We start from the raw sequence: 12,618 nt of genomic DNA on the forward strand, positions 1-12,618 counted from the left end.
AAAAAGAAGAGGGGATGCCACACAGTGGTAAACATGGCCTTGTCCCAACTTTTTTGAGATGTGTTGATGCCATGAAATTTAAAATCAACTTATTTTTCCCTTAAAATGATACATTCTCTCAGTTTAAACATTTGATATGTCATCTATGTTGTATTCTGAATAAAATATTGAAATTTGAAACTTCCACATCATTGCATTCTGTTTTTATTCACAATTTGTACAGTGTCCCAACTTTTTTGGAATCGGGTTTGTACAAAGAAAACAACATAGGGCCCAATATTGACCCTTAGGGGACGCCACAAAGTAGAGGGGCAGCAGATGATGAAAATTCACCAAGGTGAACAGAAAAACTCCTGTCTGACAAATATGATTGAAACCATTTAAGGGCTACGCCCTTAATGTCGACACTGTGTTCAAGTCTAGATAAAAGAATAGAGTGGTTGACCGTATCAAAGGCCGCAGTCAAATCCAAAAGGACTAAAACAGCAGAGTAACCAGAGTCCAGAAACTCTTAAAAGAGCAGTTTCTGTACTGTTGACAGGGCTCAAAACTAGACTGAAATTTTTCATAAATACTAAATTCATCTGTAAATAATTGAAGTTGATTAAAAACAACTCTCTCCAAGACTTTCGATAAAAAGGGGAGTTTAAATATAGGTCTAAAATTAGACAAAATGGAAGGATCCAAGTTATTCTTTTTTAGAAGTGGTTGCACAATGGCATGTTTAAAAACAGCTGGTAAACAACCTGAGCTGAGAGATGTATTAACCAAAGATACAACGCTTTGCCCAACAGTGTCAAAGACATCTTTAGCCAAGAGTGCAGGAATAAAGTCAAGGGAGCAGTTTGCAGGACGTAGCTGTTTAACTATGTCAGAGAGATGGGAGAATGCAACCGGCTTAAACTACTGAAAGACAGCTGAGCAAAAGGAGAAATCAGGGGAGTCACTGATAACCGTGATGGGTGGAAAACTAAGACGAGCAATTTTGTCCACAAAATATTTCAGAAAGTTTTCACATAATATGAAAGATGGCAGAATACAATCTGAATCACGTGGGTTAACAAGAGTGTTAAAAACATTAAAAAGAACCTGAGGCCGCTGGCTGTTACTGGCTACAACTTCGGGAAAAGGTGTTGTAGTTTTAGTTTAACTCTTTCCCCGCCATAGACGAGTTATCTCATCATTTAAAAAAAAACGTTCCCCGCCAAAGACGAGTTATTACGGCAATCGGTGTTTGTACTGTTGTACAGCTGGTGGCGCTGTTACACACCCTTGGAAAAAGTACATAATCTCTGAACCTAGAATGTATATATTTGATCTGTTTTTAATGATTGTTCTGAGTGTAATCTGGGTGAAGTCTTTGACCAAAACATTTTAATTATCTCAGCTGTTTAATCAAAGTGATGCATATTTGAAGAAACCTATTCACGTCTAAGGGGTGATAAAGAAGAACAAATGAAGATAGAAGAATACGGTTTCTTTTGTTTACAAGCAGAGACTCTGTTCTTTCATTTGATATATTGTTTGTCCATAAATTAATTACATAAAATGTACTGTGAGCCATCAACATTTTGTGAAAATGTTAAAAAACGCTGGCGCTGGCTGGCAACTTTTTTTTAAAAGGCTGGCGGGGAAAGAGTTAATTTAACTGCTTTCTGGAATTTACATAATGTGTCCTGCATCATTTTGAACAAGATTTGTAGTTTATCCCTTTTCCACTTTCTCTCAGCTACTCTGCAGGCATGTCTGAGAGAGCGGGTAGTGTCATTCAACCAGGGTTCTTCTGGCAGAGCTTCAGGACGTTTTCCTCAAAGGAGCAACAGAGTCCAAAATCTCAGTACAAGTACAGACAAATAAGTCAGTGAATTCTTCTACACTGAGATCACTGGGAAAATCTTTAACCAGAGGTTTGGATTCACAGCACACATGTATGTTAAAGTCACCAATATTTAAAAAGCAATCATATTGGGGGTACAACACATTTAACTGTACCTTTAAATGTACACAATAGATCTTTAGAGTACATGTACCCTATAAAGGTACAACATTATATTAAGTTTTGTATACCTGTAAAGGTACAAAAGAAAACCCTAGGGTACCATCCCAGCAAAAGAAAAGGTACAGTTTTAAACCTTTTTTCCTTGATTGCGCACATGGCCTATGACTTTATATGTTAGTTTACTTTTAACCATTGTAGTCTGATGTTTGAAAAATTGCATTTGTTATGATAAATGAAACCAAACTCAACTGAGAAAATGTTAACTTAAGAATGGCAACATTTTCTTATCAAGAGTTCCGAGTCATTCACTCTAGTTGCTGAACAGAAAATTAATTTAAAGAGAACTTATTCGTGTACTTATTCCAATCCAGTCTCAAGGCAGCTCGTGGAATTGGCACGGAATTTGGAATCTATTGATTTGTGTTCATGGACATGAATTTCCCCCTTTTTTCGTGTCAGTCAGCACGACTTTTAATACACAAGACTGCGTGTGTATGAATATTTATAACCTGATATCAGAAGAAGTCTTTAAATATTTAAGAGGTGGATAACCAACACCTTACCTCATTCCCATCAGATTGCATTGATATATATATATACTGTACATATGAAGATACCGCATATTCTGTAAGTCGCTTTGGATAAAAGCGTCTGCTAAATGACTAAATGTAAATGTATTAAAATACGTTAGATTGAAAGTCATGCTGACTGACATGAAACAATTGGGAAATGTTTTGGGTTAATTACCAATTTTGGCTGAGATTTGGGCCATTTGTGGCTCTCGTGTGTCTTTAATCCAGATCTGGGCCACCTGATGGTTGTTTATCTTTACTGAATGTGATCTGAGGGAAAATGGTTGTGTGGACTGAAGATAGGACGGAAAAAATTTGTTCTGCTCCATCAGATTCATTCTTCAGCATGTAGAGATCAGTTTAAACATTATTCAGACAGATACTGTATAGTCTCTACATTACCAATCAATAACCGCTCATATTTCCGTTTTAAGATGTTCTTCAGACTGTTGCTGAACTCGCTTTAATAACAATAGACAGCTTTACTGTCAAATGAAGAATAATAGACATGTGAACTTTAACATCAGATGAAACTCTTTTTTTACCTTCTTTGAATTTGTTCTCTAGTTCTTCAGCCAGCTGGTTCTGGTTCATCTTCCTCAGGATGTCCAGTGTGATCTTCACAGCTCCTTCTTGTTTCTCACGCTCCACCATCTTATCTGCTGTATCTAAGACATCTGCTTTCTCCAGTCCAGAAGTTGGAAACTTATGATCAGTTTTCAGGTGCCACTGAAACCTTTTCAGCTGAGCTTCATCTAAATCATCCAGTGAGTCTACGAGGAGCTTTTGAACAGACGCCATCATCCAGCACTGACTCACTTCTGCAGGACGAGAAGAAAAACATCTCAGACAGTTACTGGAGGTCAGATGATGTTTACATTCTGAAATGATGCTGAGATGAGATCAGTAATGAGTCTGATACTGAGAGACAGACAGTGAGTGGTCAGGTTAAGTGTGAAGAGTTTTACAGTCACTGGACCTGTTATCTTAGAAAAATCATTCTGAATCAACTGAAATCACAAACTGATAGGGTGAAATTTGTGGGATTATCAGATCATCATCTTTTAGTTTTAATTGAGTTCAAGGGATAGTTCACATATTCAGCATCACAGCACCTAAATATTGGTGACCAAAACATTAAGGATGTCTTAGTCAAATCTGTCTGAGACAACAGTTATAGCGCCCTATCATCAGTAGCGTTGTTAACCACTACGCAAACCACGCAAATGCATAGGGCCCACAAGATTGGGGCCACCCTAGTGGCTACAAGCGGTAAAATCATTTGACGCTTGATTTAGANAGGAACCAGAGCGGTATTGACCATTCACTGTCTACCCCACTATGTAAAGTCGTTGGGGGTGGTTGCTGGGGTGATACTTTGTGGTTACTATAGTATTTTGAGTGGACTCCTTCAGGTCAACTACTGTCATGGTGAAGCTGAAGTTTGAAAGGAATTTCACTTTAAATGAGTTCACTTAAGAGAAACAATTGAGATGTTTGTAGCAAGATACATAAATAACATTCAGTTTATTGACACACACAAATAATAAAGCAAAACTGTATGCACTTAACAACACACCCAATGGATTCTATGTACAATAATAATATTGAAAAAACAAATATTTAAATCGGTTGACACACAGAGCTGTAATAGTTTCCAGTATGTGGTCAAACTTTTGGGAATATTCTTCCATCCATATAACTGTCCATCATTCAAGCATGCGGCTGAATGGAAACATCAAGTTAATATTTATTCATCTAAATATTCAGTTAAAGAGCGCTATGCTCTGGGATGGCTATTGTTGTTCTGGAAAGTGCCCATCATCACCGGGCTGGACATAAGTGACCACTAAAAAGAAATATGCTCTTATAGTAAACATCAACTGAAAGCGTTGTAGTTCATTCTCTGTCCAAAACACACAAACGCACACACTTCCTTGGTTAAGACTGAGTGTTGTTTTCTGAGTGTGACCTCTAATCCATTATTTGATATTTGTGAGCGTGTTAGACGGCTGTCTGTTAGCCTCAGGCAACTTGAGAAAAGAAATAGTAACATTGTTATTTAAAGCTCATGTTTAAAAAGCTTTGGTATATGTGCTGGCTGCGTATGTGCAACATAAGTTATTTGTGTCTGATAATTCAGCTGTGCATATAAAATGTTGTGGTTACTACAAAAACATTACCAACACGGCTGAAAATGTGTATGTCATGACCGAAACATGGGATGTTTTGTCAAAAATAAAGTATATTAAATTATCAACTAAGATGTTTACCTTTGATATGATACAATTTGCATATAAAACAATTTTTTTCAAGATGTTTCCAACTGACTTTGACTTTGCACCAATTCTGTAGAATGGCCCAAATATGCACTAAAAGTGGCTCTTGGCCTGTAATCATATGGGAGCCTATAAAGCACCATATCTTGGTGCTTCAGTCGTTCTTCTAAAGTTTTTTCAGCATACATGGGCTTAACAGTTTCAGTTTCAGTTTATTGTTTATATAGCGCACATAAACACAACAAAAGTTGACCACAGTGCTTTACGCAATCTAAAACAACACTCCAAGAAAATAAAGAAGGGAAAAAAAAGAACAGATAAAACAAATAACTAAATGTTAAAGGCACGGGACAACAGATATTAACAGGTTTTTATTTGAAAGCGATGCTACATATAGCACCTCAGTCTTCCTAAAGAACTGCTGAAGAACCTTTAAAGAAGCACTATGGTTCCATATAAAGTGGTTCCAAGCCAAGAACCACTTTTCGTGCTATATAGCACCATTTTTTTAGAGTGTGCTTTAAAAACATTATAGTACGGAAGAGTATTAGGGCCAAGCAATAAAAAAATATATAAAACCGTTTTGAGATTAAAGTCATTATAATGCGAAATTAAACCCGCAGTTTTTCGAGGAAAAAAGTAGAAATTAAATGTTGAGAATAAACTCAATAAATTTCGAGAATAAAGTCGTTGTGTGTCGAGAAAAAATTCATTCAATTTCGAGAAAAAAAACTCGAAATAAAATGTCGACAATGAACTCACTATACTTTGAGAATAAAGTCGTTGTGTTTCGAGAAAAAACTCGTTAAATTTCGAGAAAAAACTCTTTGAGAATAAAGTCGTGTTAAAAACGTGTTAAATTCTTCTAAAGAGACCCAGCCGCTGATAGTATTTCTTTGTTACTGAAGGAAAGCCTAAAGTATAGCTTGACTAAGTGATACAACTCTGCCATGTCCTCATTCAGTAATACGCAATGAACATGACCCTGATATAGGATAAATGTTTATTCTCGATATTTTATTTCAACTTTTTTCTCTAAATTTTAGAGTTTTCTTCTCGAAACACAATGACTTTATTCTCAAAGTATAGTAAGTTTATTGTCGACATTAAGTATGTAGCAAGTATAAGTAAAGGATAATCCATGCATTAAAATCCTCCAGGAGGCCAAGAACCACCTGACACGAAGTGGAACCTCCGCGAAGTTCATTTAAAATCCTTTAATGCTTGGCTATTCGTGGATTATCCTGCTTATACCATAGTCAGACTCATTTGCCAACTTAAAGCTGATATTGATGTTTACAGTGCAAGTTTTGATCAGACAGGTGAAAATTACAGTTATTTTCGTAAATTAATTTCAAACATTGATCAAACTGACTGGAACTAACTTTTAATGCACACCTTCCACCCAATCAGAATCCAGTATTCAAACTGACTATGGTACAAATCTTTGTTAAAGACCCAGTGAAATCAAAACGAACTTTTTTTGCTGATGAAATTCATCAATGAAGCATAATGCACTAGATTGGAGATAGGGGATGATCCAGACAGTGTAAACATTTACATTAAAGCCTTAATTTCGCGTTAGTGTGATGCGAGTGGTTGACTGGGGCCTCATTTATAACCGTTGCGTACGCACAAAACATGCCCTGAAAGAGGCGTACGCCACTTCCCACACAAAAGATGGGATTTATAAAAACAAACTTGACGGAAAAATTTACGCACCTGCACGCAAACTCTGACCCATGCGTACGCACATTCTGGAGACAAGGGGCGACACAAATGGTGAGTTAGTGAACTTAGATTGCAGAAACTAAGATTGATAAAAACGATTATAAGCATTAATGCCTCACACACATTTAATTTGACCTCGTATCCGTTAAAGATCCACATTATCATGAAGATTAAATCTGCTCAGTTATTTGCGCTTGTATTGAGCGATAATTGTTTCATGCACCTTCTTGTAAAATCCAACTCAAATCTTAAATAAAAATTCTATCTAAATATTTAATCAGCGCTGTCTCACCATCACACTATGAGCGCATGATGAGGAGATGATCCAACTGAATAGGGACAGCATCAAATATGATAACTGCAGAACACAGTGTAAATAAACACTAAATATATTTTCCTTAAATACTGTGCATAATCATCGAATGTCAAAGTCTGAAAATTCAGCCATAAGCTCTCGCACAATCATTTCTCTTTATATTCTCGTCATCAGTCCTAACTATGTCCATAACAAAACAATAGGTTACTGTCGTAACCGTGGTTCTCTGAAACATCGAGTGGAGAGATCCACCTATGGGAAGGGCATCCGTACCTGACCTCTGTAGGAGCATCCAATTGCACCAAGTCTGGCTAGACAGACAGGAGCGCGAGCCCTATGCAAGGTGAGGACCCGCCCCCTCACCTAATGCATAAAAGCTACTGCACGCGCTACCTTTCCTCAGTGAGCATATTCACTTCTCCTGCAGCAAGCGGAGCAAACTTGGTAGATCTCTCCACTCAATGTTTCAGAGAACCGGGGTTACGACAGTAACCTATTGTTCTCTATCATCATCTCGTTTCGAGATCCACCTATGGGAGAACTGGACAGCTCCCTGGTTGCCCAATACACTCAACAAGGGTCCGCAAACCAGAGGACGGTCACCCGAATGGGCGGTGCCAGACTCGTCACAAAGAGCAACTCCGACACATAGAGAGGGAGCTAAGTAACAGATTTACGGGTGACATGAGATAGCATGCACATATAAGTGATCCTGGCAGTGCACATGGAAAACATGTAAGGTGCCAGGAGAAAGCTGGTATATGTAACAGGCGAGATGCTTAGTGACGTAAGTATGCTAAGATCGACCTACCAAGCTTAAAAGGGGTTAAGGAAGGCTATGATGAGCCCACCCCTAAAACAGAATGAGCTACCGGGGTCCTGGTAACATCCAGCCGCTAGTATCTGACAAACGAATGAGGAGAAGTCCAACTAGTGTTTAAATTTGCCCTCTTACGGGCCAGGCCCAGAGAGTCACCCTGTCCGGGTGGGGGTGGTAGATTTCCCCGTTCGCCTGGGACAAGAGGTCCGTGAGGTCCGTGCGTAACAGGAGGGGCCATGGCTGAGCATACAGCAGAGGAGAAATCTCCACCATCCATGGTGCTTTGGGCCACCTGGGTGCTATCAGGGTAAGAGACAAGTTCTGATCTCTCACCCTGGCCAGGGTAGGCAGTATCAGGCAGAGAGGAGGGAATGCATAGAGCAGCACTTGTGGCCACGAGTGGGCCAGTCGTCCACGCCGAGGGGTGCGTCCTCGTCCCGTAGCGAGAAGAACATTTGACAATGGGCGTTTTCGTGCGAGGCGAAGCGATCGTCGGCCTGCTGGCCGTATCTCTGCCACAGGAGGCCCACTACCTGAGGGTGGAGACGCCAATCTCTTTAGAGTGGATTCCCCCTCGATAGAAGGTCTGCTCCCCTGTTCAGAACGCCCGGAACATGGGTGGCTCGTACGGACAGAAAATTACAGGACAGTAATTAAAAAAGACAGATGTTATCTTAGCGTATCAGCACATGATGTCCCTGCAGGCGGGGCAAAAATGTCTCTGAGCCTTCCACACAGAGAGGAGCTCCAAATAGCTCCAAGTGAAGAGTCTTTGGCCACATGCCATTCACTGTTCTGCCCTCTTGTGTGGCTCCCCATCCTGTTAAGGACGCAACCGTCGTAACCACTTTCCACAACATGATCGCTCCTAGAGGAGTTCCATGAGCGAAAAATTCCGCCTTCCTCCAGTGGCGCAGCGCTGTTAAGCAAGGGGGTGTCACTGTTACGGTGCGACTGAGATCGTGCAAGGGGCTGAGGTGCAGTGAAAGGACCCACTTCATATAAGCCGTCATTCTCAGAAGACCCAGAGGCAAAACTTGAATTGCCGATGCCATAATACCCTGTAATCTGAGACACGCGCGATACTGCACCCGCGCTCCTTCCTTGAATTGTGAGAGAGAATTCATGAAGGAGAGGATGCGCTCCCGCGATAAATGATCATGCATTGTCACTGAATTCAGCTCCAGACCCAGAAAAACAGTGATATGGCTCAGAGAGAAGTTACTCTTGCTCTCGTTCACTCTGAAGCCGAGAGAGGTGATGTGAGCGATCGCACAGCGTGTGTCTTCCATCATTTTCTCCCTGGAATCGGCTATGATCAGCCAATCGTCTATATATGTGAGGATTCTTAGACCCGCTATTCTGAGCGGAGCCAGCCCCGCCTCCGCACATAGACAGAACACTCTTGGGCTCAGAGCGAGTCCGAAGGGCAGAACTGTGAATTAGTAACACACGCCCTGGTAAGCGAAACGAAGAAATTTCCTGTGCGGAGGATATATGCTTATGTGGAAAAAAGCATCTTTCAGATCGACTGATGTGAACCAGTCGTTTTGATGAATTGAACGAGAGAGAGTGCCGTGCATCAACATTCTGAAATTGTATGTCCTTAAACGTTTGTTCAACACTCTGAGGTCCAGAATAGGACGAAGGTAGCCGTCCTTTATCGGGACTAGGAAATAATGAGAATAAAACCCCTGGTTGTACAGATGCGAGGGTATCACCCGTACCGCCCCCTTCGCGAGAACGGAGGAAATCTCGTCTTTCAGAACGTGAGCGGAGCTCTCTTCCATGTGAGAAGAGAAAGTGAAAAAAGTGAAAGTGACCTATTTGTCAGGTATGGTGACCCATACCCGAAATGTGACCTCCGCATTTAACCCATCCAGAGAGTAGTGAACACACGCACAGCAAGTGGTGAACACATGTACACCCGGAGCAGTGGGCAGCCAGGGCCGAATTATCCAATAGGCATTATGGGCACAGGCCCAGGGGCCCATGCACGCTTGGGGCCCAGGCAAGGGAAAATATTTTCACATAACAGCGTTTACGCCATATTCATTCTGCCGTNTCCCGAAAAAGGACGGCTCCCTTCGTCCTATGCTGGATCTCAGAGTGTTGAACAAACACTTAAGGACATACAATTTCAGAATGTTGACGCACGGCACTCTCTCTCGTTCAATTCATCAGAACGATTGGTTCACATCAGTCGATCTGAAAGATGCTTTTTTCCATATAAGCATATATTCTCCGCACAGGAAATTTCTTCGTTTCGCCTACCAGGGCGTGTGTTACGAGTTCACAGTTCTACCCTTCGTGCTCTCGCTGAGCCCGAGAGTGTTCTGTCTGTGTGCGGAGGCGGGGCTGGCGCCACTCAGAATAGTGGGTCTAAGAATCCTCACGTATATAGACGATTGGCTGATCATAGCCAATTCCGCGGAGGAAGTGATGGAAGACACACGCCGTGTGATCGTTCACATCACCTCTCTCGGCTTCTCGGAATCCTCTCTATGGAGATTGGCGTCTCCACCCTCAGGTAGTGGGCCTTCTGTGGCAGAGATACGGCCAGGCGGCCGCAGATCTCTTCGCCTCACATGAAAACGCCCATTGTCCTATGTTTTTCTCGCTACGGGACGAGGACACACCCCTCGGCGTGGACGCGCTGGCCCACCTGTGGCCACGAGTGCTGCTCTATGCGTTCCCTCCTCTCTGCCTGATTCTGCCTATCCAGGCCAGGGTGAGGGGTCAGAACTTGTCTCTTATCCTGATAGCACCCAGGTGGCCCAAAGCACCATGGATGGCGGAGATTTCTCCTCTGTTGTATGCCCAGCCATGGCCCCTCCCATTACGCACGGACCTCCTTGTCCCAGGCGAACAGAGAAATTTACCACCACCACCCGGACAGGGTGGCTCTCTGGGCCTGGCCCGTGAGAGGGCGAACTTAAACACATTTGGGCTTCCTGCTCGTGTTATCACCACTATTCAGAATGCTAGAGCCGCTTCTACGCGGTCTCTGTATGACTGTAATTGGCACATGTTTGAGGAGTGGTGTGATGGGCGCAGGTTGATATCATATCAGTGCTCCGTTGCTGATATTTTGTGCTTTTTGCAGGACTTAATAAATAAAGGTAGATCCTTTTCCACTATTAAGGTCTATTTAGCTGCTATCGCTGTGTGCCATGTCGGGTTCGATGGCACATCTGTAGGGCAACACCCTCTCCTTCGCAGGTTTATGAAGAGCGCACGGCGCTTTCTTCCCACACCTGCTAAAACTGTGCCAGAGTGGGACCTCTCCATGGTGCTGGAGTCTCTGTCTCGTCTGCCCTTTGAACCTTTGGGAGACGTTTCGCTGAAACATCTATCTTTCAAAACAGCATTGCTTCTGGCTCTGACCTCTGCTAAATGAGTCAGTGTTTTGCATGCACTCTCTGTTCATCCCTCGTGCACAAAATTTTATTTAGATGGAAATAGAGTTTTTCTTAGGCCTAACCCGGCCTTTATGCCTAAATGCTTCCCAGCAGTGACGTGTGAGGTGATAGAGCTGTCCGCCTTTCACCCACCTCCTTTTTCCTCTGCAGAGGATGAGAGGTTACATGCTTTGTGTCCTGTGCGTGCCCTGCGGGTTTATATGGACAGGACTAAGACCTTTAGAAAGAGCGATCAGCTCTTCATTTCCTGGGCTCCCCCTCACACAGGGAATCCCATTTCCAAACAACGCCTCTCTCATTGGCTTGTGGAAGCAATATCTATGGCTTATGAATCCATGGGAGTGCAGCCCCCAGGGGGCCTCAGAGCTCACTCTACCAGAGGTATGGCTGCTTCGTGGGCTCTGTTCAGGGGAGTTTCGCTACAGGACATCTGTGCCGCAGCTAGTTGGACTTCTCCTCATTCGTTTGTCAGATACTACCGGCTGGATGTTACCAGGACCCCGGTAGCTCATTCTGTATTAGGGGTGGGTTCATCATAACCTTCTTTAACCCCGGTTATAGCTTGGTGGGTCAGGCTAAGCGCTCTTAAGTCACCAGCATCTCACTTGTTACACATACCGGCTTTCGCTTGGCATCTCACATTTTTCCTATGTGCATTGCCAGCATCACTTATGTGTGCATGCTATCGCATGTCACCTGTAAAACTGTTATCTAGCTCCCTCTCTATATATCTGGGTCGCTTTTTTGTGACGTGTTTGGCACCGCCCACACGGGTGACCGCCTTCTGGCTTGCGGACCTTTGTTGAGTGTATTGGGCAACCGGGGAGCTGTCCAGTTCTCCCATAGGTGGATCTCGAAACGAGATTATGATAGAGAACAATAGGTTACTATCGTAACCCTGGTTCTCTGAAACATCGAGTGGAGAGATCCACCAAGTTTGCCCCGCTTGCTGCACGAGAAGCGAATATGCTCACTGAGGAAAGGTAGCGCGTGCAGTAGCTTTTATGCATTAGGTGAGGGGGCGGGTCCTCACCTGGCATAGGGCTCGCGCTCCTGTCTGTCTAGCCAAACTTGGTGCAATTGGATGCTTCTACAGAGATCAGGTACGGATGCCCTTCCCATAGGTGGATCTCTCCACTCGATGTTTCAGAGAACTGGGGTTACGATAGTGACCTATTGTTCTGCCACTGTATCAAGAAAGACAAGACAAGATGAGGCAGAATCACGGCAGAGCCTCATGTTTTGCATACAGTAGTCGACATTGTGAAAGAGGACATTACAAAGCCGAACAACATTCAGGAATACGATCATCTGCAGCATAATCTTTCATTGTTCTTCAGATGGAAAAAATCACTCAATGACTGATCCCACTGATATCGTTCCTTGTATCATTATTGGTATACAGTACTTGTGGTGTGAAATTTTCTATTTTCCTTAATTCAAAATGATTTTTAAAACTGTATCTTTATAGTTGTTGTT

The 12,618-nt window shown here is 42.6% G+C and overlaps 2 protein-coding genes across 2 annotated transcripts in view; one reads left to right on the plus strand and one right to left on the minus strand.

Moving 5' to 3' along the window:
- The window catches only part of LOC130560292 (interferon-inducible protein AIM2-like), a 28,586-nt gene that overhangs the window by 13,547 nt on the left and 2,421 nt on the right, over positions 1 to 12,618 (minus strand). Inside the window, exon 4 of the mRNA XM_057343984.1 lies at positions 3,117 to 3,392. Coding sequence (XP_057199967.1) covers positions 3,117 to 3,375 — 259 coding nt within the window. The 5' untranslated portion in view covers positions 3,376 to 3,392. The remainder of the gene's footprint in view (positions 1 to 3,116; positions 3,393 to 12,618) is intronic.
- Positions 9,803 to 12,321, plus strand: LOC130560093 (uncharacterized). The gene has a single exon (XM_057343585.1). The coding sequence runs from the start codon at positions 10,326 to 10,328 to the stop codon at positions 11,115 to 11,117; it is 792 nt and encodes a 263-aa protein (XP_057199568.1). The 5' UTR covers positions 9,803 to 10,325; the 3' UTR covers positions 11,118 to 12,321.

The sequence above is a fragment of the Triplophysa rosa genome, linkage group LG10, assembly GCF_024868665.1.
Source record: "Triplophysa rosa linkage group LG10, Trosa_1v2, whole genome shotgun sequence".
Lineage (NCBI taxonomy): Eukaryota > Metazoa > Chordata > Actinopteri > Cypriniformes > Nemacheilidae > Triplophysa > Triplophysa rosa.

What these genes read in the sequence shown, in the direction of transcription:
- LOC130560093 (XM_057343585.1), top strand. Translation starts at nt 10,326, where the DNA reads ATGTTTTTCTCGCTACGGGACGAGGACACACCCCTCGGCGTGGACGCG.